Source organism: Pleurodeles waltl, chromosome 2_2, assembly GCF_031143425.1.
Source record: "Pleurodeles waltl isolate 20211129_DDA chromosome 2_2, aPleWal1.hap1.20221129, whole genome shotgun sequence".
Classification (NCBI taxonomy): Eukaryota; Metazoa; Chordata; class Amphibia; order Caudata; family Salamandridae; genus Pleurodeles; species Pleurodeles waltl.
This window is the reverse complement of record NC_090439.1, coordinates 473831018-473855820: the sequence shown is the minus strand read 5'-3', so window position 1 is coordinate 473855820 and position 24803 is coordinate 473831018. Positions and strand designations below refer to the sequence as shown.

General features: G+C 48.6%; 1 protein-coding gene across 3 annotated transcripts in view; it reads left to right on the top strand.

The window, feature by feature from the left end:
* The window catches only part of SMCHD1 (structural maintenance of chromosomes flexible hinge domain containing 1), a 2128336-nt gene that overhangs the window by 1432147 nt on the left and 671386 nt on the right, over positions 1–24803 (top strand). For all 3 annotated transcript variants that reach the window (XM_069219969.1, XM_069219967.1, XM_069219968.1), the window contains one exon: positions 3301–3380. In XM_069219969.1, the coding sequence (XP_069076070.1) occupies positions 3301–3380 (80 nt within the window). The remainder of the gene's footprint in view (positions 1–3300; positions 3381–24803) is intronic.

Genomic DNA, 24803 nt, shown 5'->3' with positions numbered 1-24803 from the left:
TTAAATGAAAGGTATTACACTTAGGAACTTTGAATTAGCAAAATAGCATATACAGTTTTCACACAAATGGCAACAAGCTATTTTAAAACTGGACACAGTGCCATTTTCAACAGTTCCTGGGGGAGGTAAGTGTTTGTTAGTTTTGCAGGTAATTAAACCACCTACAGGGTTCAAAGTTGGGTCTAAGGTAGCCCACCGTTGGGGGTTCAGGGCAACCCCAAAGTTACCACACCAGCAGCTCAGGGCCGGTCAGGTGCAGAGGTCAAAGTGGTGCCCAAAACGCATGGGCTTCAATGGAGAAGGGGGTGCCCCGGTTCCAGTCTGCCAGTAGGTAAGTACCCGAGTCTCGGAGGGCAGACCATGGGGGTTTTGTAGGGCACCGGGGGGACACAAGTCAGCACAAAAAGTACACCCTCAGCGGCACGGGGGCGGCCGGGTGCAGAGTGCAAACAGGCGTCGGGTTTGCAATAGGTTTCAATGGGAAACCCAGGGGTCTCTTCAGCGAACCAGGCAGGCAAGGGGGGGGGGGGCTCTTTGGGGTAGCCACCACCTGGGCAAGGGAGAGGGCCACCTGGGGGTCGCTTCTCCACTGGAGGTCGGATCCTTCAGGTCCTGGGGGCTGCGGGTGCAGTGTTTTTACCAGGCGTCGGGTTCTTGGAAGCAGACAGCCGCGGTCAGGGGGAGCCTCTGGATTCCCTCTGCAGGCATCGCTGGGGGGCTCAGGGGGGTCAACTCTGGCTACTCACAGGGTCGCAGTCGCCGGGGAGTCCTCCCTGTAGTGTTGTTTCTCAACAGGTCGAGCCGGGGGCTTCGGGTGCAGAGTGGAAAGTCTCACGCTTCCGGCGGGAAACGTGTTGTCTTTAAAAGTTGCTTCTTTGTTGCAAAGTTGCAGTTTCTTTGGAACAGAGCCGCTGTCCTCGGGAGTTCTTGGTCCTTTTAGATGCAGGGTAGTCCTCTGAGGCTTCAGAGGTCGCTGGACCCTGGGGAGCGCGTCGCTGTTGCAGTTTCTCTTGAAGTGGGGAGACAGGCCGGTAGGGCTGGGGCCAAAGCAGTTGGTGTCTCCGTCTTCTTCTGCAGGGCTTCAGGTCAGCAGTCCTTCTTCGTCTTAGGTTGCAGGAATCTGGTTTCCTAGGTTCTTGGGGCCCCTAAATACTCGATTTAGTGGTGTGTTTAGGTCTGGGGAGTTAGTAGCCAATGGCTACTAGCCCTGAGGGTGTCTACACCCTCTTTGTGCCTCCTCCCTGAGGGGAGGGGGACACATCCCTAATCCTATTGGGGGAATCCTCCATCTGCAAGATGGAGGATTATTAAAAGTCAGAGTCACCTCAGCTCAGGACACCTTAGAGGTTGTCCTGACTGGCCAGTGACTCCTCCTTGTTTTTCTCATTATCTCCTCCGGCCTTGCCGCCAAAAGTGGGGCCGTGGCCGGAGGTGGCGGGCATCTCCACTAGCTGGGATGCCCTGTGGCGCTGTAACAAAGGGGGTGAGCCTTTGAGGCTCACCGCCAGGTGTTAGTTCCTGCAGGGGGAGGTGAGAAGCACCTCCACCCAGTACAGGCTTTGTTACTAGCCACAGAGTGGCAAAGGCACTCTCCCCATGTGGCCAGCAACATGTCTGGTGTGTGGCAGACTGGAACAACTAGTCAGCCCACACTGGAAGTCTGGTATGTTTTCAGGGGGCATCTCTAAGATGCCCCTGGGGTGTATTTCACAATAAAATGTACACTGGCATCAGTGTGCATTTATTGTGCTGAAATGTTTGATACCAAACTTCCCAGTTTTCAGTGTAGCCATTATGGTGCTGTGGAGTTCGTGTATGACAGACTCCCAGACCATATACTCTTATGGCTACCCTGCACTTACAATGTCTAAGGTTTTGCTTAGACACTGTAGGGGCATAGTGCTCATGCACTTATGCCCTCACCTATGGTATAGTGCACCCTGCCATAGGGCTGTAAGGCCTGCTAGAGGGGTGACTTATCTATGCCATGGGCAGTGTGAGGTTGGCATGGCACCCTGAGGGGAGTGCCATTTCGACGTAGTCATTTTCTCCCCACCAGCACATACAAGCTGGCAAGCAGTGTGTATGTGCTGAGTGAGGGGTCCCCAGGGTGGCATAAGACATGCTGCAGCCCTAAGAGACCTTCCCTGGCATCAGGGCCCTTGGTACCAGGGGTACCAGTTACAAGGGACTTACCTGGATGCCAGTGTGTGCCAATTGTGTAGACAAAGGTACAGGTTAGGGAAAGAACACTGGTGCTGGGGCCTGGTTAGCAGCCCTCAGCGCACTTTCAAATCAAAACTTGGCATCAGCAAAGGCAAAAAGTCAGGGGGTAACCTGTGCAAGGAGGCATTTCCTTACAGCCCATGAATACCTTTGTGCCACTACAAACTGTAAGTGGATAGAAGATGCAAAAATAGCTCAGAAAATTGTAAAAACTGTAGTGGGAAAAAAATATTTTAGTACTCTGCCAGTTGCCAGAAGCAGGCAGTCTAGCACAGCAAATCTATTGTGGATTTTATTTTTAGATAAAACTCACACTTTATTGCACCACATTGTTCTTCCATTAAAAAAAATGTTGTATTTTTGGTTATTGCCTCAGCTTTCTTCAGGGGGAAGTCACCAACCCTGGGTAACATTAGAATCTTCAATTGAAAATAGATGCATATTTTGCCTATCTTTAGGGGGAAACATCTAAAAGCAATTTCAGTCACATATAAAAGAGGGTTATGTTCTGGAGGGCAAAACCATAAAAACGTGAGGGGTTGATGATTGTGCACCCTTTCCCTGTATCTAAAAATGAAGGTGTTTTCAGAATATAAAGGCACACCCCAATTTGATGCATCTACTTTGTGCAACCTTAGTGGAGAACTGAAAGTAACAGAAACGTATGTTATGAGCTCAACGGGGTGCCCATATGCTTCATATATTTTCTGATTTTGCCTCTGAGAAATCTGGCACTCCTATCAGAAGCTGAAGATTTCAACTAGATTCAAGTCTAACTCCTGGTAATATTTAAGTTGATGCTTTCAGAAAATATAAGAATCTATACGGAAAATGGTATTGAAGCTAAGTGGATTGCGGTTTACATTTTTTATGTTGTTGATCATATCACCTGCTAAATTTGGTCAGTGATGTTATAGTGGTCTAATTGAAGAATAGTTTTTAGGGTGTCTTAATACAATATTTTTTTGTTTGCCCAATTGTTTTTTGTATGTTATGTAATGGGTGAGTTATTTATTTAAACATTGATTGGCTATACGGTAATTGTTTTGTTCTCATTTGTGTTTTTTGTTATAGATCAATCCTGCAAATCTTCAACATAAAACTGATGAAAACGGCAGAGCAAACTTTGGTGTGATTAGTCTTTCTGCCCCCAAGTAAGATTGTTAAAAATGCACAAGTCGAATGCCCTTTCCTCGTTATTTGTCATGCTGTATTTTTAACATTTTTTGCAGCTAGATGCAAGTTGCACTCATGATGTTGCATGATAGCCTGGTGTAGGGAAATGCCTCCCTTGGCATGGTTACCCATTAACTTTTTGCCTTTTGTTAATGCCAGTTATGATTGAAAGTGTGCTGGGACCCTGCTAACCAGGCCCCAGTACCAGTGTTCATTCCCTAAACTGTACCTTTGTTCCCACAATTGGCACAGCCCTGGCACACAGATAAGTCCCTTGTAAATGGTACCCCTGGTACCAAGGGCCCTGTAGCCAGGGAAGGTTTCTAAAGGCTGCAGCATGTATTATGCCACCCTGGGGACCCCTTACTCAGCACTTGCACACTGCCTCACAGTCTGTGTGTGCTGGTGGGGAGAAAATGACTAAGTTGACATGGAACTCCCCTCAGGGTGCCATGCCCACAACCCACTGCCTGTGGCATAGGTAAGTCACCCCTGTAGCAGGTCTTACAGCCCTAAGGCAGGGTACACTATGCACCTGTGCCCCTACAGTGTCTAAGCCAAACCTTAAACATTGTAAGTGCAGGGTAGCCATAAAGAGTATATGGTCTGGGCGTTTGTCAATTACAAACTCCAGAGTTCCATGATGGCTACAATGAAATCTGGGAAGTGTGGTATCTATCTTCTCAGCACAGTAAATGCACACTGATGCCAGTGTGGGATTTATTGTAAAATGTACCCAGAGGGTATCTTACAGATGCCCTCTGAATACCAGTCTGACTCCTAGTGCTAGCTTGTTCAGTTTTTGCAAGCCTGCCTCAACCAGATGAGTTTCTGGCCACATGGGGTGAGTGCCTTTGTAACTCTGTTGCCAGGAACAAAGCCAGCACTGAGTGGAGGTGCTTCTCACCTCCCCCTGCAGGAACTGTAACACCTGGTGGTGAGCCTCAAAGGCTCCTGCCTTTTGTTACAGCACCCCAGCACTTCGCAGCTAGTGGAGATGCCCGCCCCTCCGGACACAGCCCCCACTTTTGGTGGCATGTCCGGAGGAGATAATGAAAAAAACAAGGAGTCACCACCTACCAGTCTGGACAGCCCCTAAGGTGCCCTGCGCTGAGGTGACCCCTGCCTTTAGAAATCCTCCATCTTGAGTTTGGAGGATTCCCCCAATAGGAATAGGGATGTGCTCTCCTCCCCTCCAGGAGGAGGCCAAAAGAGGGTGTAGCCACCGGCTCTACTGCCCCTCTCACCTAAACACACCCCTAAAGTATTTAGTGGCAACCCTGAACCCAGGAAATCAGATTCCTGCAACCTGAAGAAAGGAGGAGGACTACTGACCTGAAAGCCCCGCAGAGACGACGGAGACACCAACTGACTTGGCCCCAGACCTACCGTCCTATCTCCAGACTAAAAGAACCTGTACAGAGATGCATCCGGTGGGACCAGCGACCTCTGAGGACTCAGAGGACTGCCCTGCACCTGAAGGAACAAGAAACTCCTGAGAACAGCAGCACTGTTCAGAAACTGCAACAACTTTGCAACTTTAAGGCAACTTATAAAGATACTCCACTTCCCGCCAGAAGCGTGAGTCTTCACGCTCTACACCCGACACCCCCAGCTTGAGTTTGGAGAAACCAACACTGCAGAGAGGACTCCCAGGCGACACTAACGACGTGGACACCCTGAGTCGACCTCCCTAAACGCCCACAGCAATGGCTGCAGAGAGGATCCAGAGGTTCCCCCTTGACCACGACTGCCTGGTAACAAAGCAACCCGACGCCTGGACCAAGCACTGCACCCGCAGCCCCCAGTACGGAGAGGAACCACCTACCAGTACAAGAGTGACCAGCAGGCAGCTCTCATCCTAGCCCAGTTGGTGGCTGGCCCGAGAAGCCCCTCTGTGCCCTGCCTGCATTCATTGCCTAAGTGACCCCCGAGTCCCTCCATTGCTTTCAATAGCAATCCCGATGCCTACTTTGCCTACTGCACGTGGCCGCCCCTGTGCCTCTGAGGGTGTGTTTTGTGGGCTTGTGTGTGTGTGTCCCACAGTGCTCTACAAAACCCCCCTTGTCTGCTCCCTGAGGACGCAGGTACTTACTTGTTAGCAGACTAGGACCGGAGCACCCCTGTTCTTCGTAGGCGCCTATGTGTTTTGGACCTTCCTTTGACCTATGCACCTGACCGGCCCTTTGTTGCTGGTGCTGTGGCTTTGGGGTTGCCTTGAACCCCCAACGGTGGGCTGCCTATGCCCAGGAGACTGACTGTGTAAGTGCTTTACTTACCTGCAAAAAGTAACCAAACTTTCCTCCCCCAAGAACTGTTGATTTTTGCACAGTGTCCACTTTTAAAATAGATTATTTCCATTTTAACCAAAGCTGTGTGGACTACTGCTTTGAATCAAAGTTCTATACTTAACTGTGTGAAGTACCTTGCATTTTATGTACTTACCTCAAATCTTGAAACTTGTGGTTCCAAATTAAATTAAGAAAAAATATTTTTCTATATAAAAAACCTATTGGCTGGAGTTAAGTCTTTGAGGGTGTGTGCCTCATTTATTGCCTGTGTGTGTACAACAAATGCTTAACACTACCGTCTGATAAGCCTACTGCTCGACCACACTACCACAAAATGGAGCATTAGTATTATTTAATTTTGCCACTATCGACCTCTAAGGGGAACCCTTGGACTCTGTGCACACTATCTCTCACTTTGAGATAGTAAATACAGAGACAACTTCCTACATTGGTGGATCAGCGGTGGGATCTAAGACTGCATTTGCTGGACTACTCAGCCAATACCTGATCACACGTCTAAATTCCAGAAATTGTTATTAGAAATTGATTTTTTGCAATTTGACTATTTTTCTAAATGTTTAAGTCCTGCTAGGGCCTTGTGTAAGTCCCTGTTAGCATTTATTTTAGAGTTTAAAAGTTTGTAAAAGTTTGGATTTAAGTTCTAGAAGTTGTTTTTAGATTCTTAAAAAGTAATCCCAACTTTTAGAGTGATAATGTCTGGCACCGATGAGCTGGTGGTGGAACTCAACCTCACCCCTTATCTGCATCTAGGGATGTCACAGTTAAGATCTCTCTGTAAGCTAAAAAACATAAAGACTGGGTCCAACCCTACCAAGGTAAAGCTCCAGGAGCTCTTGGCAGAGTTCACAAGGGATCACCCCTCTCATTTGGAGGCTACGCCTTCAGATGGGGAAATTAATGAACAGGCGGAAGAACTCACCCTTCCTGTCCTAATTAGGGAAGACAAGGTTCCTAGAACCCTGACTCCACAAATCATAGTCAGATAGCCTGGTTCTTCCACAGGGGAGACCAGTGCCTCTCTGAGCATTGAGGACAGCCTCAATGGAGAGGACCTCCTGTTAGCCAGGATGGCCAAAAGATTGGCTTTAAAGAAGCAGCTCCTTGCCATAGAAAGGGAAAGAAAAGAGATGGCTTTAAGTCCCATCAATGGAGGCAGCAACTTAAATAGGATCAGAGAGAATACGGACATCCTAAAAATCCACAAAGGGATTGTAACTAAATATGAAAATGGTGATGATATCACCAAGTGGTTCACAGCTTTTGAGAGGGCTTGTGCAACCAGAAAAGTAAACAGATCTCACTGGGGTGCTCTCCTTTGGGAAATGTTCACTGGAAAGTGTGGGGATAGACTCCTCACACTCTCTGGTAAAGATGCAGAATCCTATGACCTCATGAAGGCTAACCTGATTGAAGGCTTTGGATTCTCAACTAAGTAGTACAGGATTAGGTTCAGGGGGGCTCACAAATCCTCAAGCCAGACCTGGGTTGATTTTGTTGACTTCTCAGTCAAAGCACTATATGGTTGGATAACTGGCAGTGGTGTAAGTGATTATGATGGGCTGTATAATTTATTTCTGAAAGAACATCTGTTAAGTAATTGCTTCAGTGACAAACTGCATCAACATCTGGTAGACCTAGGTCCAATTTCTCCCCAACAATTGGAAAAGAAGGCAGACCATTGGGTCAAGACTTGGGTGACCAAAAGAAAGGGGTCACAAAGCCTCCCCAGGGGAAGGGTGATGAGACATTCAAGGACAAAAGTAAAACATCTTCTACAGGGCCCCAAAAACCTGCTCAGGAGGGCGGGCCCTCTTCACAGTCCACAAATGGGTATAAAGGTAAAACCTTTGATCCCAAGAAGGCGTGGTGTCAAAACTGTAGACGTCATGGACACCGAACTGGAGACACAAGGCCTGTCCAAAGAAAAGTCCCACAACATCATCTACCCCAGTTAGTACTGGAATATCCAGTCTTCAGGTGGGATCAACAGTGTGCCCAGAGCAAATCAGGGTTCACACTGATGCTACATTAGTCTCTGAGGGTGGGGTGGATTTAGCCACACTTGCTGCCTAACATGCAAATATACAGGCAGCAGCTCTTTATCAACAGGGCTAGAGTAGAAGCCCTGAGGGATACAGGTGCCAGTGTCACCATGGTGACAGACAAACTGGTTTCCCCAGGACAGTACCTGGCCGGACAGACATATCCAGTCACTAATGCTGACAATCAAACTAAAGTCCATCCCATGGCAATGGTAACTTTAGAATGGGGAAGGGTTACTGGCCTGAAACAGGTGGTAGCCTCCTCTGCAATTCCAGTAGTATGTCTGCTAGGGAATGATCTGGAGTCCTCAGCATGGGCTGAGGTAGAGCTCAAGACCCATGCAGCCATGCTGGGTATCCATGAACTGGTGTGTGTCAAGACAAGGGCACAGAGCAGGGCTCATGATGAAAAATTTGTTGGAGTCTGGAATAATGGCCCAACCATCCAAAAGAAAAGGAAAGAAGACTGGGGAACCAGCTTCTACACAGCAACAGAAACAGAACCTCTCTTCGCAGGAAGATGTTCTGTCCCTTGAGGGAACTGAGTCAATGGAGCTGCAGCCTTATCAGGTTGAGCTCTTGGGCCCAGGGGGACCCTCAAGGGAACAGCTGTGTAAGGGGCAAAAGAGGTGTCCATCTCTTGAAGGCCTAAGACAGCAAGCAGCTGAGCAGGAAAAAGGAACTGTCAGTGGAACCCGCAGTGTCTATTGGGAAGATGGACTCCTTTACACTGAGGCAAGAGATCCCAACCTGGTGCCACTAGGAGAGTGGTAGTGCCTCATGAGTTTAGGGAGTTCATTCTGACCTTATCCCATGACATTCCCCTTGCTGGGCATTTGGGACAACCCAAGACTTTAGAGAGATTAGTCAACCATTTCTATTGGCCCAATATGTCCCAGAAGGTAAAGGAGTTTTGCACCTCCTGTGTCACCTGTCAAGCCAGTGGTAAGACAGTTGGCCATCCAAAGGCCCCCTCTTTCCACTTGCAGTGGTGGGGACCCCCTTTGAGAGAGTGGGAGTGGACATAGTGGGCCCACTTGACCCTCCCACAGCATCAGGGAACCAGTATATCTTGGTAGTAGTGGATCATGCTACCAGTTACCCTGAGGAAATTCCCCTTAGGTCCACTATTGCTCCTGCAGTAGCTAAAGCACTCATAGGTATTTTTACCAGAGCGGGATTTCCTAAGGAGGTGGTTTCTGACAAAGGTACCATCTTCATGTCAGCTTACCTAAAACACGTGGAATGAGTGTGGGGTGACTTACAAATTCACCCCACCCTACCATCCACAAACCAATGGTCTTGTTGAAAGGTTTACCAAGACATTGAAGGGCATGATCATGGGGCTCCCTGAAAAACTCAAAAGGAGATGGGATGTCCTCTTGCCATGCCAACGTTTCTTCTACAGAGATGTGCCACAGATGGGAGTAGGGTTTTCCCCCTTAGAGATCTCTTTAGGCATCATGTAAGGGGACCACTGGCACTTATGAAAGAAGGCAGGGAGAGACCTCTCCATGAGCCTACACAAGTTGTGGTGGACTATGTACTAGGCCTATGTTCAAGGATGGCAGAGTACATGGAAAAGGCAAGCAAAAACCTTGAGGCCAGCCAACAACTTCAGAAGATGACCAAAAGGCTGCTATGGTTGAGTTTCAGCCAGGGCAGAAAGTCTGGGTTCTGGAGCCTGTGGCTCCTAGGGCACTTCAGGACAAATGGACTGGCCCTTACCCAGTGCTAGAGAAAAAGAGTCCGGTCACCTACCTGGTGGACCTGGGCACTAGCAGGACCCCCAAGAGGGTGATCCATGTTAACCACCTTACGCTCTATCATGACAGGGCAGTTGTAAACATGTTAATGGTTACAGATGAGGACCAGGAAGCAGAGAATGAACCTCTCCCTGATCTCCTCTCAACTGACCCTAAAGATGGCTCAGTAGATGGAGTGATCTATTCAGACACCCTCTCTGACCAACAGCAAGCTGACTAAAGGAAAGTCCTCCAGCAGTTTGCTTAGCTCTTTTCCTTGACCCCTGGTCAGACACACCTGTGTTCCCATGATGTGGACACAGGATACAGTATGCCTGTCAAGAATAAAATATTCAGACAGTCTGACCAAGTCAAAGAAAGCATCAAGGTGGAAGTCCACAAGATGCTGGAGTTGGGAGTGATTGAGCACTCTGACAGTCCCTGGGCTAGCCCAGTGGTCTTGGTCCCCAAACCTCACACCAAAGATGGAAAGAAAGAGATGAGGTTTTGTTTGGACTATAGAGGGCTCAACTCTGTCACCAAGACAGATGCTCACCCCATCCCAAGGGCAGATGAGCTCATTGACAAATTAGGTGCAGCCAAATTCTCAAGTACCTGTGATTTCACAGCAGGGTACTGGCAAATCAAAATGGCACCTGGAGCTAAAGAAAAGACAGCATTCTCCACACCTGATGGGCATTATCAGTTTACTGTTATGCCCGTTGGCTTAAAGAATGCCCCTGCCACCTTCCAAAGGTTGGTGAATCAAGTCCTTGCTGGCATGGAGTCCTTTAGTGCAGCTTATCTTGATGATATTGCTGTCTTTAGCTCCAACTGGCACGATCACCGGGTCCACCAGAAGGTTTTGCAGGCCCTGCAAGCAGCAGGCCTCTCTATCAAGGCATCTAAATGTCAGATAGGGCAGGGAACTGTGGTTTACTTGGACACCTTGTAGGTGGAGGCCAAGTTTAGCCACTCCAACCCAAGATCCAGACTATTCTGGACTTGGAAGCTCCAAAAACCCAGACTCATGGCAGGGCATTCCTTGGCTTGACTGGGTACTGTAGGAGGTTTGTGAAGGGATATGGATCCATAGTGACACCCCTCACGGAACTGACATCGAAGAAAATGCCCAAGAAAGTTAACTGTACCTCGGACTGTCAAAGGACCTTTGACAGCCTGAAGCAAGCTATGTGTACAGTACCAGTTTTGAAAGCTCCAGATTATTCAAAGCAGTTCATTGTGGAAACTGATGCCTCTGAGCATGGGTTAGGAGCAGTCCCGTCCCAAACAAATGATGATGGCCTTGACCAGCCTGTTGCTTTTAATTAGCAGGAGGTTACTCCTCCGGGAGCAGCGTTGGAGTGCCATTGAGAGGGAAGCCTTTGCTGTGGTTTGATCCCTGAAGAAGTTGAGACCATACCTTTTTGGTACTCACTTCACAATTCAAACCGACCACAGACCACTCAGATGGCTGATGCAAATAAAAGGAGAAAACCCTAAACTGTTGAGGTGGTCCATATTCCTACAGGGAATGGACTTTGTAGGGGAACACAGACCTGGGACTGCCCATGCCAATGCTGATGGCCTTTCCAGGTTCTTCCACTTAGACAATGAAGACTCTCTTGGGAAAGGTTTGTCTAATCCTCTTTCGTTTGGTGGGGGGGGGGGGGGGGGGGGTTGTGTAGGGAAATGCCTCCCTTGCCATGGTTACACCCTAACCTTTTGCCTTTCATTGATGCCAGTTATGATTGAAAGTGTGCTTGGGACCCTGCTAAACCGGCCCCATCATCAGTGTTCTTTCCCTAAACTGTACCTTTGTTCCCACAATTGGCACAGCCCTGGCACACTGATAAGTCCTTTGTAAATGGTACCCCTGGAACCAAGGCCCCTGTGTCCAGGGAAGGTCTCTAGGGGCATGTCTTATGCCACCCTGGGGACCCCTCACTCAGCACATGCACACTGCACACTGCCCCACAGCTTGTGTGTGGTGGTGGGGAGAAAATGACTAAGTCGACATGGCACTCCCCTCGTTGCGCTTTGGGGCGTCTCCTGTCGCGGGCGCTAGGCCTACCCACACAAGTGAGGTATCATTTTTATCGGGAGACTTGGGGGAACGCTGGGTGGAAGGAAATTTGTGGCTCCCCTCAGATTCCAGAACTTTCTGCCACAGAAATGTGAGGAACATGTGTTTTTTTGTAGCCAAATTTTGAAGTTTGCAAAGGATTCTGGGTAACAGAACCTGGTCCGAGCCACACAAGACACCCCATCTTGGATTCCCCTAGGTCTCTAGTTTTCAGAAATGCACAGGTTTGGTAGATTTCCCTAGGTGCTGGCTGAGCTAGAGGCCAAAATCTACAGGTAGGCACTTTGCAAAAAACAGCTCTGTTTTCTTTAAAAAAAATGGGATGTCTACACGTTGCGATTTGGGGCGTCTCCTGTCGCGGCCGCTAGGCGTACCCACACAAGTGAGGTATCATTTTTATCGGGAGACTTGGGGGAACGCTGGGTGGAAGGAAATTTGTGGCTCCTCTCAGATTCCAGAACTTTCTGCCACAGAAATGTGAGGAACATGTGTTTTTTTAGCCAAATTTTGAGGTTTGCAAAGGATTCTGGGTAACAGAACCTGGTCCGAGCCACACAAGTCACCCCATCTTGGATTCCCCTAGGTCTCTAGTTTTCAGAAATGCACAGGTTTGGTAGGTTTCCCTAGGTGCCAGCTGAGCTAGAGGCCAAAATCTACAGGTAGGCACTTTGCAAAAAACACCTCTGTTTTCTTTCAAAAATTTGGATGTGTCCACGTTGCGTTTTGGGGCGCTTCCTGTCGCGGCCGCTAGGCCTACCCACACAAGTGAGGTATCATTTTTATCGGGAGACTTGGGGGAACGCTGGGTGGAAGGAAATTTGTGGCTCCCCTCAGATTCCAGAACTTTCTGCCACAGAAATGTGAGGAACATGTGTTTTTTTTTAGCCAAATTTTGAAGTTTGCAAAGGATTCTGGGTAACAGAACCTGGTCCGAGCCACACAAGACACCCCATCTTGGATTCCCCTAGGTCTCTAGTTTTCAGAAATGCACAGGTTTGGTAGATTTCCCTAGGTGCTGGCTGAGCTAGAGGCCAAAATCTACAGGTAGGCACTTTGCAAAAAACAGCTCTGTTTTCTTTAAAAAAAATGGGATGTCTACACGTTGCGATTTGGGGCGTCTCCTGTCGCGGCCGCTAGGCGTACCCACACAAGTGAGGTATCATTTTTATCGGGAGACTTGGGGGAACGCTGGGTGGAAGGAAATTTGTGGCTCCTCTCAGATTCCAGAACTTTCTGCCACAGAAATGTGAGGAACATGTGTTTTTTTAGCCAAATTTTGAGGTTTGCAAAGGATTCTGGGTAACAGAACCTGGTCCGAGCCACACAAGTCACCCCATCTTGGATTCCCCTAGGTCTCTAGTTTTCAGAAATGCACAGGTTTGGTAGGTTTCCCTAGGTGCCAGCTGAGTTAGAGGCCAAAATCTACAGGTAGGCACTTTGCAAAAAACACCTCTGTTTTCTTTCAAAAATTTGGATGTGTCCACGTTGCGTTTTGGGGCGTTTCCTGTCGCGGCCGCTAGGCCTACCCACACAAGTGAGGTATCATTTTTATCGGGAGACTTGGGGGAACGCTGGGTGGAAGGAAATGTGAGGAAAATGTGTTTTTTTAGCCAAAATTTTAGGTTTGCAAAGGATTCTGGGTAACAGAACCTGGTCAGAGCCCCACAAGTCACCCCATCTTGGATTCCCCTAGGTCTCTAGTTTTCACAAATGCACAGGTTTGGTAGGTTTCCCTAGGTGCCGGCTGAGCTAGAGGCCAAAATCTACAGGTAGGCACTTTACTAAAAATAGCTCTGTTTTCTGTGATGTGTCCACGTTGTGTTTTAGGGCATATCCTGTCGCGGGCGCTAGGCCCACCCACACAAGTGAGGTATCATTTTTATCAGGAGACTTGTGGGAACATAGAATAGCAAAACAAGTGTTATTGCCCCTTGTCTTTCTCTACATTTTTCCCTTCCAAATGTAAGATAGTGTGTAAAAAAGACGTCTATTTGAGAAATGCCCTGTAATTCACATGCTAGTATGGGCACCCCGGAATTCAGAGATGTGCAAATAACCACTGCTTCTCAACACCTTATCTTGTGCCCATTTTGGAAATACAAAGGTTTTCTTGATAGCTATTTTTTACTCTTTATATTTCAGCAAATGAATTGCTGTATACCCGGCATAGAATGAAAACCCACTGCAGGGTGCAGGTCATTTATTGGCTCTGGGTACCTAGAGTTCTTGATGAACCTACAAGCCCTATATATCCCCGCAACCAGAAGAGTCCAGCAGACGTAACGGTATATTGCTTTCGAAAATCTGACATTGCAGGACAAAGTTACAGAGTAAAACGTAGAGAAAAATTGATGTTTTCACCTCAATTTCAATATTTTTCTTTTTCAGTTGTTATTTTCTGTAGGAAACCCTTGTAGGATTTACACAAATTACCCCTTGCTGAATTTAGACTTTTGTCTACTTTTCAGAAATGTTGCGGTTTTTGGGATCCTGCGTTGGTTTCATGCCCATTTCTGTCACTGACTGGAAGGAGGCTGAAAGCACAAAAAATCATAAAAATGGGGTATGTCCCAGTAAAATGCCAAAATTGTGTTGAAAAATTGGGTTTTCTGATTCAAGTCTGCCTGTTCCTGAAAGCTGGGAAGCTGGTGATTTTAGCACTGCAAACCCTTTGTTGATGCCCTTTTCAAGGAAAAAACCACAAGCCTTCTTCTGCAGCCCCTTTTTCCCATTTGTTTGAAAAAAATGAAATTTTCACTGTATTTTTGCTAATTTCTTGGCCTCCTTCAGGGGAACCCACAAAGTCTGGGTACCCCTAGAATCCCTAGGATGTTGGAAAAAAAGGACGCAAATTTGGCGTGGGTAGCTTATGTGAACAAAAAGTTATGATGGGCCTAAGCGCGAACTGCTCCAAATAGACAAAAAAAGGCTCGGCACAGGAGGGGGGAAATGCCTGGCAGCGAAGGGGTTAACCTTAACTTTTCCAAAGAGCAGTATTTTCTAGTGATTGAGTCTTAATATGGTACTAATTTTTTATAAAGTATTTATACTTAAGCACAGTCTGATAGAAATAACTGACATCAAAGACAGTCACTGTCCTGGCACAGCCATGTTTATGAGGCTTTAGGTCTTTTTTACAGCATAATATAGAATAGTAACCTCAAGGTTAAAACAAAAAGACAGGGTCCTGACAACTTACGTGACCTAGATAACACACCAGTTTTATGTTACATGTGTGCTAGGTTACTACAGCTCACAATTGCACAGTTTTTCTCTGGGATTGTGGTATCATATGAGGGAAAGATTGTGAGTTCTCTGCTATCTTCTGATATGAGCCATCTTACTGTCCATTCATTTAGTTTTTTTTATAGCTCTCTTGCACCATAAGAGTTTAATGGTGCTTTACACAAAACTAAGCAATCAAAGGGTGGCTGCAGTAAAAAAAAAAAAAAAAAAAAAAAGACAGACAGATAATTCCTAGTCAGGGTTCAACAGGAAGCCAGCATTTTATTCAGAAAGGCATGTTTCCAGGGGTAAGTAGGAGGGATGAGTTCCACAGTTTGATTGTTCCCAAACTCATGAAAGATTGGTTTTGAGCTTTGGACGTTTTTAATCTGGGTACTGACTTGTGTTTTCGGGCCACTTTCAGTAGAACAACTATGCCCAACAGCATGCACTGAGAAAGATGCTGTAACCTATGCTGCTTTCGTAAATGCCCAGGGTTCAAGATGTACAGCTGTTTGAATTTAGGCGCAGGCAGTTGAAAATCTGCCAGATATATCTAGAATACAAATGATTCGATCTTCCTAAATTCTAGGATTCACTGTTGTAGAAGAAAATATGTTTTAAACTTACCAGAGATATAGTCCTCAATTTTCCTATGTTCATTTAAAAGTACAATTGGAAAAGAACAAGTGCAAACCCACTAGAGGGGCCACCTTTTCCATAGAAAAATACCAGCCAGTTGTTCACTATTTAAGATTCTGGAAAGACCCTGACATGATACTTAAGTAATACATTATAAATAAACATTGAATTTTTTGATAACGTGGCCTTTCTGTCTTTGTTTAGTTTATCATTTGGGGGATTATTACAGCACTTGTGGGACACATTTTAAAGTGCTTTTTTTATTGCAATCACTGTTCAAAGTATTCATGGATAGGGGGAAAATATCAGCTTTAGGTGATTTTCCTAATTTTTGTACCAGCTGGGGCATTACAATACTAGTTTTGATAAAACAGACGGTCAGGTGGCAACCCTAATCCCAGATAATGAGTGCCAAAGGCAACTGGGCCCAGTTTAAATATAAAGCAGTTGCTGCTTTTATTTGTCCGAGTAGCTACTGTCCAAAGAAGGGCACAAGTGTTTCAGGATATATTCGATAGCACTCTCAGTATGACCTTGCCATTATCACTCTTTAGGTCTGTTATTTCATGACCCTGGCAGATATTTTCATGTGGCTAGGGCGATAAGGGACCTGGCATGCGTACAGAATCCACTGGCTTCCTCTTGTAACTGAAGAACTCCTGTTTAGGTTAAGGATCCAGGACGGTTTAAAATGTATATCTTGTGAGCTGGGGGGTCTTGTTGTGATGATTCGAAGGGTTCTGCAGCAGGGGCCACAATAGTCTGAACACTACTCCAGTGTCTAAAGTAAAATGGAAAACATGCTTTTCTGAGGTTGGAGAAGAGGTGAAACTTGCTGTGACACACTCGGGAGGAGTCAAGGTGCAGTGCAGGCTTACCAGTGCTTACGTTGTTGAATTTCTATGTCCTCAAGCCTCTACATATTTTAATGTCCTTCTCTTGAGTCATGGCCAGCTGCGCTTCCAATCTCCTTGTGACACCAATGTAGCTCACCTTCTGAAGTTGTCCTTTATGCAGGTTTTCAGCAGCTGAGGCTTGCTCTGTGCTACTAGGTGAAGGTTGCTCTTTGCTCCTTTTCTTACAGAGTAGTAGGTCTTCTTACAGGATAGAGCATGGAGCAGAAGGGTGGAAGCATGCTACACATGATGTCCTCATGCTGGTCTAACAACTTTTTCTGAGCTTAGCTACATATTTTAATCTAATGTCAAAATTAATACAAGGAACTTGGCACTAGCGGGATGCAATGTGGCCAATGAAACTGTGTGACAGAGAAAAAAAATACATAATGAGCCTCTTTCCAGTAATGCCCAAGTCTTTCCAGGCAGTTTCGGGTGGGAGGATAGGAGCCAGGCGCCAACACATAAATTTACATTGTAGATAAGACAGGTCAGAATCCACAAGTGGATTCAGTCCAGTGTCAGATTGCACTTGCTTTTCATTAAAGGAGAAGCCACAAATGGCTTATTGGAAACGAGTTGTGTCCCGTACAGTTTGGACATAATGAACAGGAGTAAGCTATCTCAAAGGAGATCTGTCCTTACAATCTGACCAGTGCTTAATTTGAGTCTTTGTTTATTGGTGTTTGATACCTGCACTTATATCAAAACACTGGCACTTACCCATGACATTCCACTACATGTGGTGCAGTCTCTTTTTCTTTTTTAGCAGAGCTCAGCCTCAAAGTGGTCAGTATATTTTTAAAATAATACAACAGTTGGTCCAGGCCTTCTATAAAGCTAGAGGTGACCTTGAGTACTCCAAAATGTCACACTTGTATTGTGTGATAGTTAGTATTTGGCAACGCTGGCAATGAGAGTGGATAGTGTTAACCACTATGGCCTCTAAGAAATAGCTCTGCCACTTACACTTTTACAAAGTAAGCTCTGAAACTGACCTGTATGGATTGATCTTTTGTTTTCAGAAAGACTTTTAGGCTGCCTAGATTGCTTTTGGAAACTAGACAATTGTGTATCTGCCATGGTGCAGAACCACCAGTGTCCATAGATATAAAAACAAAAATTGCCTTCAAATCCCAGTCAAGCATTATTTAGCACGTCATGAAATGAAAAACAAAAGCACTAGTAGCCCCAGACTATGAGCTTAAGGTTTCACACTACCATGCAGAAAAATGTTTGGGCCGGCTAGTATTCACACAATAGAGGCAGGATTTTGCAGTTAATTATCTGCTAGAGACAAGTCTCATCAATTATGTGTTGTTAAAAACAGCAAGTTGTGGGGATGGGGCCACCATTGAAGTGTACCAAATCAAATCAAATCAAATCATTAACATTTATAAAGCGCGCTACTCACCCGTGCGGGTCTCAAGGCGCTAGGGGAAAAAGGGGGTTACTGCTGCTCGAAAAGCCAGGTTTTTAGGAGTCTCCGGAAAGCGGAGTGGTCCTGGGTGGTCCTGAGGCTGGTGGGGAGGGAGTTCCAGGTCTTGGCCGCCAGGAAGGAGAAAGATCTCCCACCCGCCGTGGAGCGGCGGATGCGAGGGACGGAAGCGAGTGCGAGGCCAGAGGAACGGAGGAGGCGGGTGGGGACGTAGAAGCAAAGGCGTTGGTTGAGGTATTCCGGTCCCTTGTTGTGGAGGGCTTTGTGTGCGTGGGTGAGAAGTCGAAAGGTGATCCTTTTGCTGACTGGGAGCCAATGCAGGTGTCTCAGGTGTGCGGAGATGTGGCTGTTGCGGGGTACGTCGAGGATGAGGCGGGCCGAGGCGTTTTGAATGCGTTGCAGCCGATTTTGGAGTTTGGCTGTGGTCCCAGCGTAGAGGGTGTTGCGGTAGTCCAGGCGGCTCTTGACGAGGGCGTGGATCACGGTTTTTCTAGTGTCGGCGGGGATCCAGCAGAAGATCTTGCGGAGGGTGAGGAAGCAGGCGCAGGACACGGCGTTGACTTGCTTGGTCATGGTGAGAAGAGGGTCCAAGATGAAGCCGAGGTTGCGGGCGTGGTCTGTGGGGGACGGTGCGGTGCCGAGGGCCGTGGGCCACCAGGAGTCGTCCCAGGCGGACGGGGTGTTGCCGAGGATGAGGACTTACGTTTTTTCAGAGTTCAGCTTTAGGCGGCTGAGCCTCATCCAATCTGCGACGTCCTTCATACCCTCTTGTAGGTTGGTCTTGGCGCTGGCGAGGTCCTTGGTGAGGGAGAGTATAACTTGGGTGTCGTCGGCGTAGGAGGTGATGATGTCGTGCTTGCGTACGATGTTGGCGAGGGGGCTCATGTAGACATTGAAGAGTGTTGGGCTGAGTGATGAGCCTTGAGGTACGCCGCAGATGATCTCGGTGGGTACTGAGCGAAACGGAGGGAGGTAAACTCTTTGGGAACAGTTTGAGAGGAAGGAGGCGATCCAGTCCATGGCCTGGCCTTGGATCCCGGTGGAGCGGAGGCGGGTGATTAGGGTGCGGTGACAGACGGTGTCGAAGGCAGCTGAGAGGTCGAGGAGAATGAGGGCGACTGTTTCACCGTTGTCCATCAGGGTTCTGATGTCGTCTGTGACTGAGATGAGGGCGGTTTCCGTGCTGTGGTTGGTTCAGAATCCGGTTTGTGAAGGGTCGAGCAGGTTGTTGTTTTCCAGGACGTTTTTCAGGTCGCTCAGGTCAGCCGTAGGTTTCTTTAGTAGGGCGTTGACTTCGGCGTGTTTCCAGCATTCGGGGAAGGTAGCAGAAGAAAAAGAAGAGTTGATGACGGCCTGGAGGTGCGGGCGATGATGTCGTCGGCTTTGTTAAAGATGAAGTGAGGGCAGGGGTCCGAAGGGGCACCGGAGTGGATAGAGTTCATGGTGGATTTGGTTTCTTCAGTGTTGATGTGGGTCCAGTTGTTGAGGGTGATGGCCGGGGGTGCGGGTTCGGTGGTGTTCGGTTGGGTCTGGTGTCCGAAGCTGTCGTGGAGGTCGCTGATCTTGCGATGGAAGAAGGTGGCGAGGGATTCGCACAAATCCTGTGAGGGCGTGACGGCGTTGGCGTTGGGGTTGGAGAACTCTTTGACGATGCTGAAGAGTTCTCTGCTGTTGTGGCTGTTTTTGTCCAGTCTGTCGGTGAAAAAGTTCCTTTTAGCAGCGCGGATCAGGTGGTGGTGTTCGCGGATAGCGTTCTTGAGGGCGGTCATGTTGTCAGCGGTGTGGTCCTTGCGCCAGGCCTTCTCGAGGGCGCGACAAGTTTTCTTTGATTCTTTGAGGGTGTCAGAGAACCAGAGAGGTTTTTTGGTGTTGGTCTGTCGATGCTTGCGTTTGAGGGGAGCAAGGTTGTCTGCGCAGTTGGAGATCCAGTTTGTGAGGCTGAGGGCTGCGTCGTTGGGGTCGGTGGTGAGGGTGGGTTGGTTGGCGGCGAGTGCGGAGAAGAGTTGCTCTTCGGGGATCTTGTTCCACTGTCGACGTGGGATGGGTTGAGTGCGGAGGTGGCGGGTCCCGCGTCGGAATGTGAAGTGGACACAGCTGTGGTCGGTCCAGTGTAGAGCGGAGGTGTGGCTGAAGAAGATGTGTTTGCTGGCGGAGAAGATAGGGTCGAGCGTGTGTCCGGCGATGTGGGTGGCGGTGTTCACCAGTTGTTTGAGGCCGAGGTTGGCGAGGTTGTCGAGCAGGGTGGTGGTGTTGGGGTCTTTGTTTTGTTCCAGATGAAAGTTGAGGTCGCCTAGGAGGATGAAGTCCGGTGAGGCGAGGGCGTGCGGGGAGATGAAGTCGGCGATGGCGTCGCTGAAAGGGGTGCGCGGTCCGGGAGGACAGTAGACGAGGGATCCTCTGAGGGTGGTCCTCGGGTAGGTGTGAATCTGAAAATGCAGGTGTTCCACGGCGAGAGGGGTGTCTTCGGTGGAGGTGGTGACGCTGATGGAGTCTTTGAAGACGATGGCGATACCTCCTCCTACTTGGTTGGTGCGGTCTTTTCTGGAGATCTTGTAGCCTTCGGGGATGGCGGTGGCGATGTCTGGAGCAGAGGAGGCGTTCATCCAGGTCTCCGTGATGAAGGCAACGTCCAGGGCTGTGGAGTCCAGGAGGTCCCAGAGTTCAACGGCGTGCTTGTGGACGGAACGAGCGTTGACCAGGATGCACTTGAGGTGGTTGATGGCGCGTGGGCTTGTGGTCGTGGTAGTTGCGTGGTGGAAGATGCGTTTGCAGGAGTTGCAGGCGAAGGGTCCATGGGTGCGTTTGGGGTGAGCTTGGAAGCAGGTGTTGGAGCGTCCTGGGTTGAGGGCGTGGAGGGTGGTGGGGTCGTAGCGGATCGGCGGGGCTTGGGAGAGCTGGGGACCAGGGGTCGTGGCGCTGGGCGCGGGCCAGGCACAGACGGGCGCAGACGGGCTTGCCTCTGGCGCGCCAGCGGCGCGGCCGTACAGCGGCCGCTATATGAGGTGGGGGGGGGGCAGCTGGGGGCGAATGGGAGCTGGGGGGCGGGGGCGTGCAGGAGGTCGCGGCGGGAAAGCGCGAGGGAGGGGGGACAGGTAGAGTGAGAAGATCTGGGGGCGGGGGGTTTAAGGGTGGAGGGGGTGAGTGTTAGGAGGTTTAGGAGATTAGGGAGAAAGATAGGAGTAGGGTTGTGAAGATAGGGGAGGGGGGGTTGTAGAGGTGGGTGAGAGGTAGAGTGAGAGGATAGGAAGATAGGTAATAGAGGGGGTGGCGGGAAGGGGGGGAGAGATAGAGAAATAGATAGAGAAAATAGATAGAGAAATCGATAGATAGAGAGATAGGTAGATAGGAGGAGGTGGAGAGTGAGGGAGTTAGATAGTTAGATAGTGAGATAGAGAGATAGAGAGATAGGTAGATAGGAGGAGTGAGGGAGGTAGATAGTGAACGGGTTAGATAGGGGTGATAGAGAGGGGGAGGTGAGTGTGGGAGGGGGATGAGGCAGGAGCAGGAGGGCAGGCGCAGGGAGAAGACGGAGGAGGCAGAAGAGCCGAAGACAGAAGACCAGAAGACCAGATGACCGGAAGAACAGAAGAGCAGGAGACCAGAAGAACACAGAAGAACAACATGGATACAACAGTGTTGTGAATACTCCTTATTAGCACAAGAGGATCAGCAAGCAGAATGGATGTGGGTTTGGGCCCCATTAAGAAAACAAGAGAGACTGGGTCCAGAAACAGCGCACCACACCTGTAAGTTAGCAATACAAAAGGAATACAAGCTAAACATTTCCTGACCTGTTAACATTCATGGGTTATGCATGATTAAAGGTATTTACAAATGGAGCCATAGTTGAGTTCCTAATACACACAGATGGCCCTCCAAATTACTGTATTGGTCGGAGAATTCTAGCCGCAGATCCTTTACCTTAGAATAATCCCCAGGTGTGAGACTGGATCCAGAATTTTTTCATGAACAATATGCCCTGCGTGTAGTTAGGTGGTGTTATTCTTCTTCACATGGAGTTGTCCACCCTGGAAGTGACATGGACTGTGCATATATAAGCGCCACCCCAGCAGGCTCACATTTTTTTTTCTTTCTGCAACAGTCAGTGCAGATCTGAAGAAAAGCTACTCTGAGTGTGATTTGGACTGACCCTTTTTCAACTTTAGTGTCAAGAGTTTTTTGATAATTTGTCTCCTAGTGTGTAGATGACTGCTAGGAAAGCTGGTTTCAAGCCGTGTGGTGCCGGTCATCGACAAATATCAGTGATAGACCCACATATGGTGTGCCTCTGGCTTGTGGAGCACAACCATAATACCAAGAGCTGCCTCAACAGCTGTGGGTTGTACCGCAAGGCCTTGAGGGAGAGGTCCCTCAAGCTTCCTGACGTACTTCGCCACTACCTTCTCTGTCTCAGTCCAGGGGCACGGTCCGAAATCGGTCGCAGAGGCACTCCAAGTGCTAATCGATGCAGTCAAGGTCGTCTAGGAAATTGTGTAAGTCCCACAAGCATAAGAACAACAAGAAGTTGAAGAGATCATCACCTTCGCCATTTTGGTCAAAGTCAACTGATTAGACAAGGGAGTGTCAGGAATCAAAACCTAATTCTGTGGTGGAGCCTGTGACTGGGCCGACTGTGCAACTTTCAGCATTTCCCGAAGCTGCAGCAACTACCTTCCCCTATATTTGGGCAGCCCATCCTTGCTGGAGTGCCTCTGCCCCTCGCAAGCTCAGGAAGGGCACTTACCGGTCTTCTGCTGGCGGGTTCACCCCTGGCACCATCGGGCCCTTGGATCCGCTGATGGATCCGGAGTGGACCTGGTCGAGCCACCTTGACCTTTCCTGGGGGCCGAAGTCCCTGGTGCTGCAGACACCCCACGGTGGTGCATTCTCCATCGTCATCCCCGACTCCAACGCAGATTCGGAAGGACGTCGCTTGACGCCAACAGGGGGCAGACTCCCCATTACAGAGCCAGTGTCTTATTCATAAGAAAGGCCTGGATTGGGAGATGAAAGGGAGGGGTATTCGGGCCCTTACAGATACTAGTTAGAAGATTCCAAGAACAGCGGGTATGAGGATCTGGTAAATGCCAGTGTGCTGGACACCTCCCTAGACATTGGTCTGGTCTGTCCCCATACCGTGGCTATGCAGGAGGATGACTCAGTCACAGTGGTGGTAAGGAGGGCGCTTGAGGTTCTGGACTTTACGCTGTGCTCAGTAGCAGTTAAGACGAATGTTTTGACAAAGGTGCTTCACCCAGGAGTTGCCCCCACCACCTCATTGCACTCATTTTGATTCAGGCTCTGCAGAGGGGCTCCTGTGCATAGGACATTTGCCCACCCCCATCACCCCACACCACCCCACCCCAGTAGACCCCACTTTCCTAACCTGGCACCTCACCCCAGAGAGCATGGTAGTCCTGGTAGTCCTCCATGTACAAATTTAACCCCAGCACATTCCCTTCCACCTCAATGGACAGGTAATTTAGAAGTCTGGATATCTTCGGGAATAGGAGTTCTCTTCCGCCAGCCTTACATTACACTTGATGAACACTGCAAACCTCTCGGGTAGATACTCCCATGCTGTCTGGGGCTTGGTTGTGCAACTGCCTTACATGGTCTCGGAGGAGGTAAGAACCATACTGTCTCAAGCAATTGCTGATGGCAGAAACGCACAAGCATACAAGGTGAGCTGGATATGACTGACTTGCTGAGCAGAGAGATATAATCGTGGGTGGCTATTAGGCGCCATTCCTGACTGAGAACCACTGGCTTTTCAGGGAATGTCCAGGCCTTGCTTATTGGCATGCCCTTTGATGGCTCACACTTGTTTTGGGAAAAGATGGATTCAGCACTGGAATGCTTTAAGAACAGCAGAGCTACGGCCAGGTCCCTGGGCCTTGCCATGGCCTCTTACCAACGTTAGTCCCCTTTCAGCCCCTTTCATGACCACAAAAGAAGCTTCCAACCGCATCTATGTACGCCCAAGAACACAGACCAGCAAACCGCACAGTCTTTTCATGGCCATGGTCGGGGTTTTCACTGACCTGTGGGACAAGCAGCCAGAGCTTGAGCCACTCTACCAACCCCCTGGCAGCCACATCCTCGAAACCCCTTTAGTTTGCTCTCCATCCATCATCTGCATCTAGAGGGTGGCAGGATCTGTCATCACCTACATCCCTGGAAGTCAGTTCCATCCAGCCATTGGTTTTTGCAGTTAGTCCAAAGTGGCTACTCCCCTTTATGACCCTCCCCACCCCCCCACCCACTTAAGACCAGCTGACAGAGGCTAACCTTTCCTTGCTCAGTCAGGCAGTGTTGGCTTTCTTGTCCAAGGGAGCAATCAAGAGGGTGCCAATATCAGAAGTAGGTCGTGGTTGCTATTCCTGTCATGTCCTAGTACGAAGAAGGACAAATGCATTTGTCCTTTTTTAGACCTGTGTGTAGGAAGTTGGCTATTTAAAAGTAAGAAATAGTGTCCTCCTTGTTTTTCTCATTATCTCCTCCAGCCTTGCCCCCAAAAGTGGGCGCAGTGGCTGTAGGGGCGGGCATCTGCACTAGCTGGGATGCCCTGGGGTGCTGTAACAAAAGGGGTGAGCCTTTGAGGCTCACTGCCAGTTCCTGCAGGGGGAGATAAGAAGCACCTCCACCCAGTACAGGCTTTGTTCCTGGCCACAGAGTAACAAAGGCACTCTCCCCATGTGGCCAGCAACATGTCTGGTGTGCGGCAGGCTGGCAGAAACTGGTCTACACTAGAAGTCGGATTGGTATTCAGGGGGCATCTCTAAGATGCCCTGTAGGTGTATGTTACAACAAATTGCACACTGGCATCAGTGTGCATTTATTGTGCTGAGAAGTTTGATACCAAACTTCCCAGTTTTCAGTATCGCCATTATGGAACTGTGAAGTTCGTGTTTGAGAAACTCTCACACCATATACTCTTATGGCTACCCTGCACTTACAATATCTAAGGTTTTGCTTAGACACTGTAGGGACATAGTGCTCATGCACATATGCC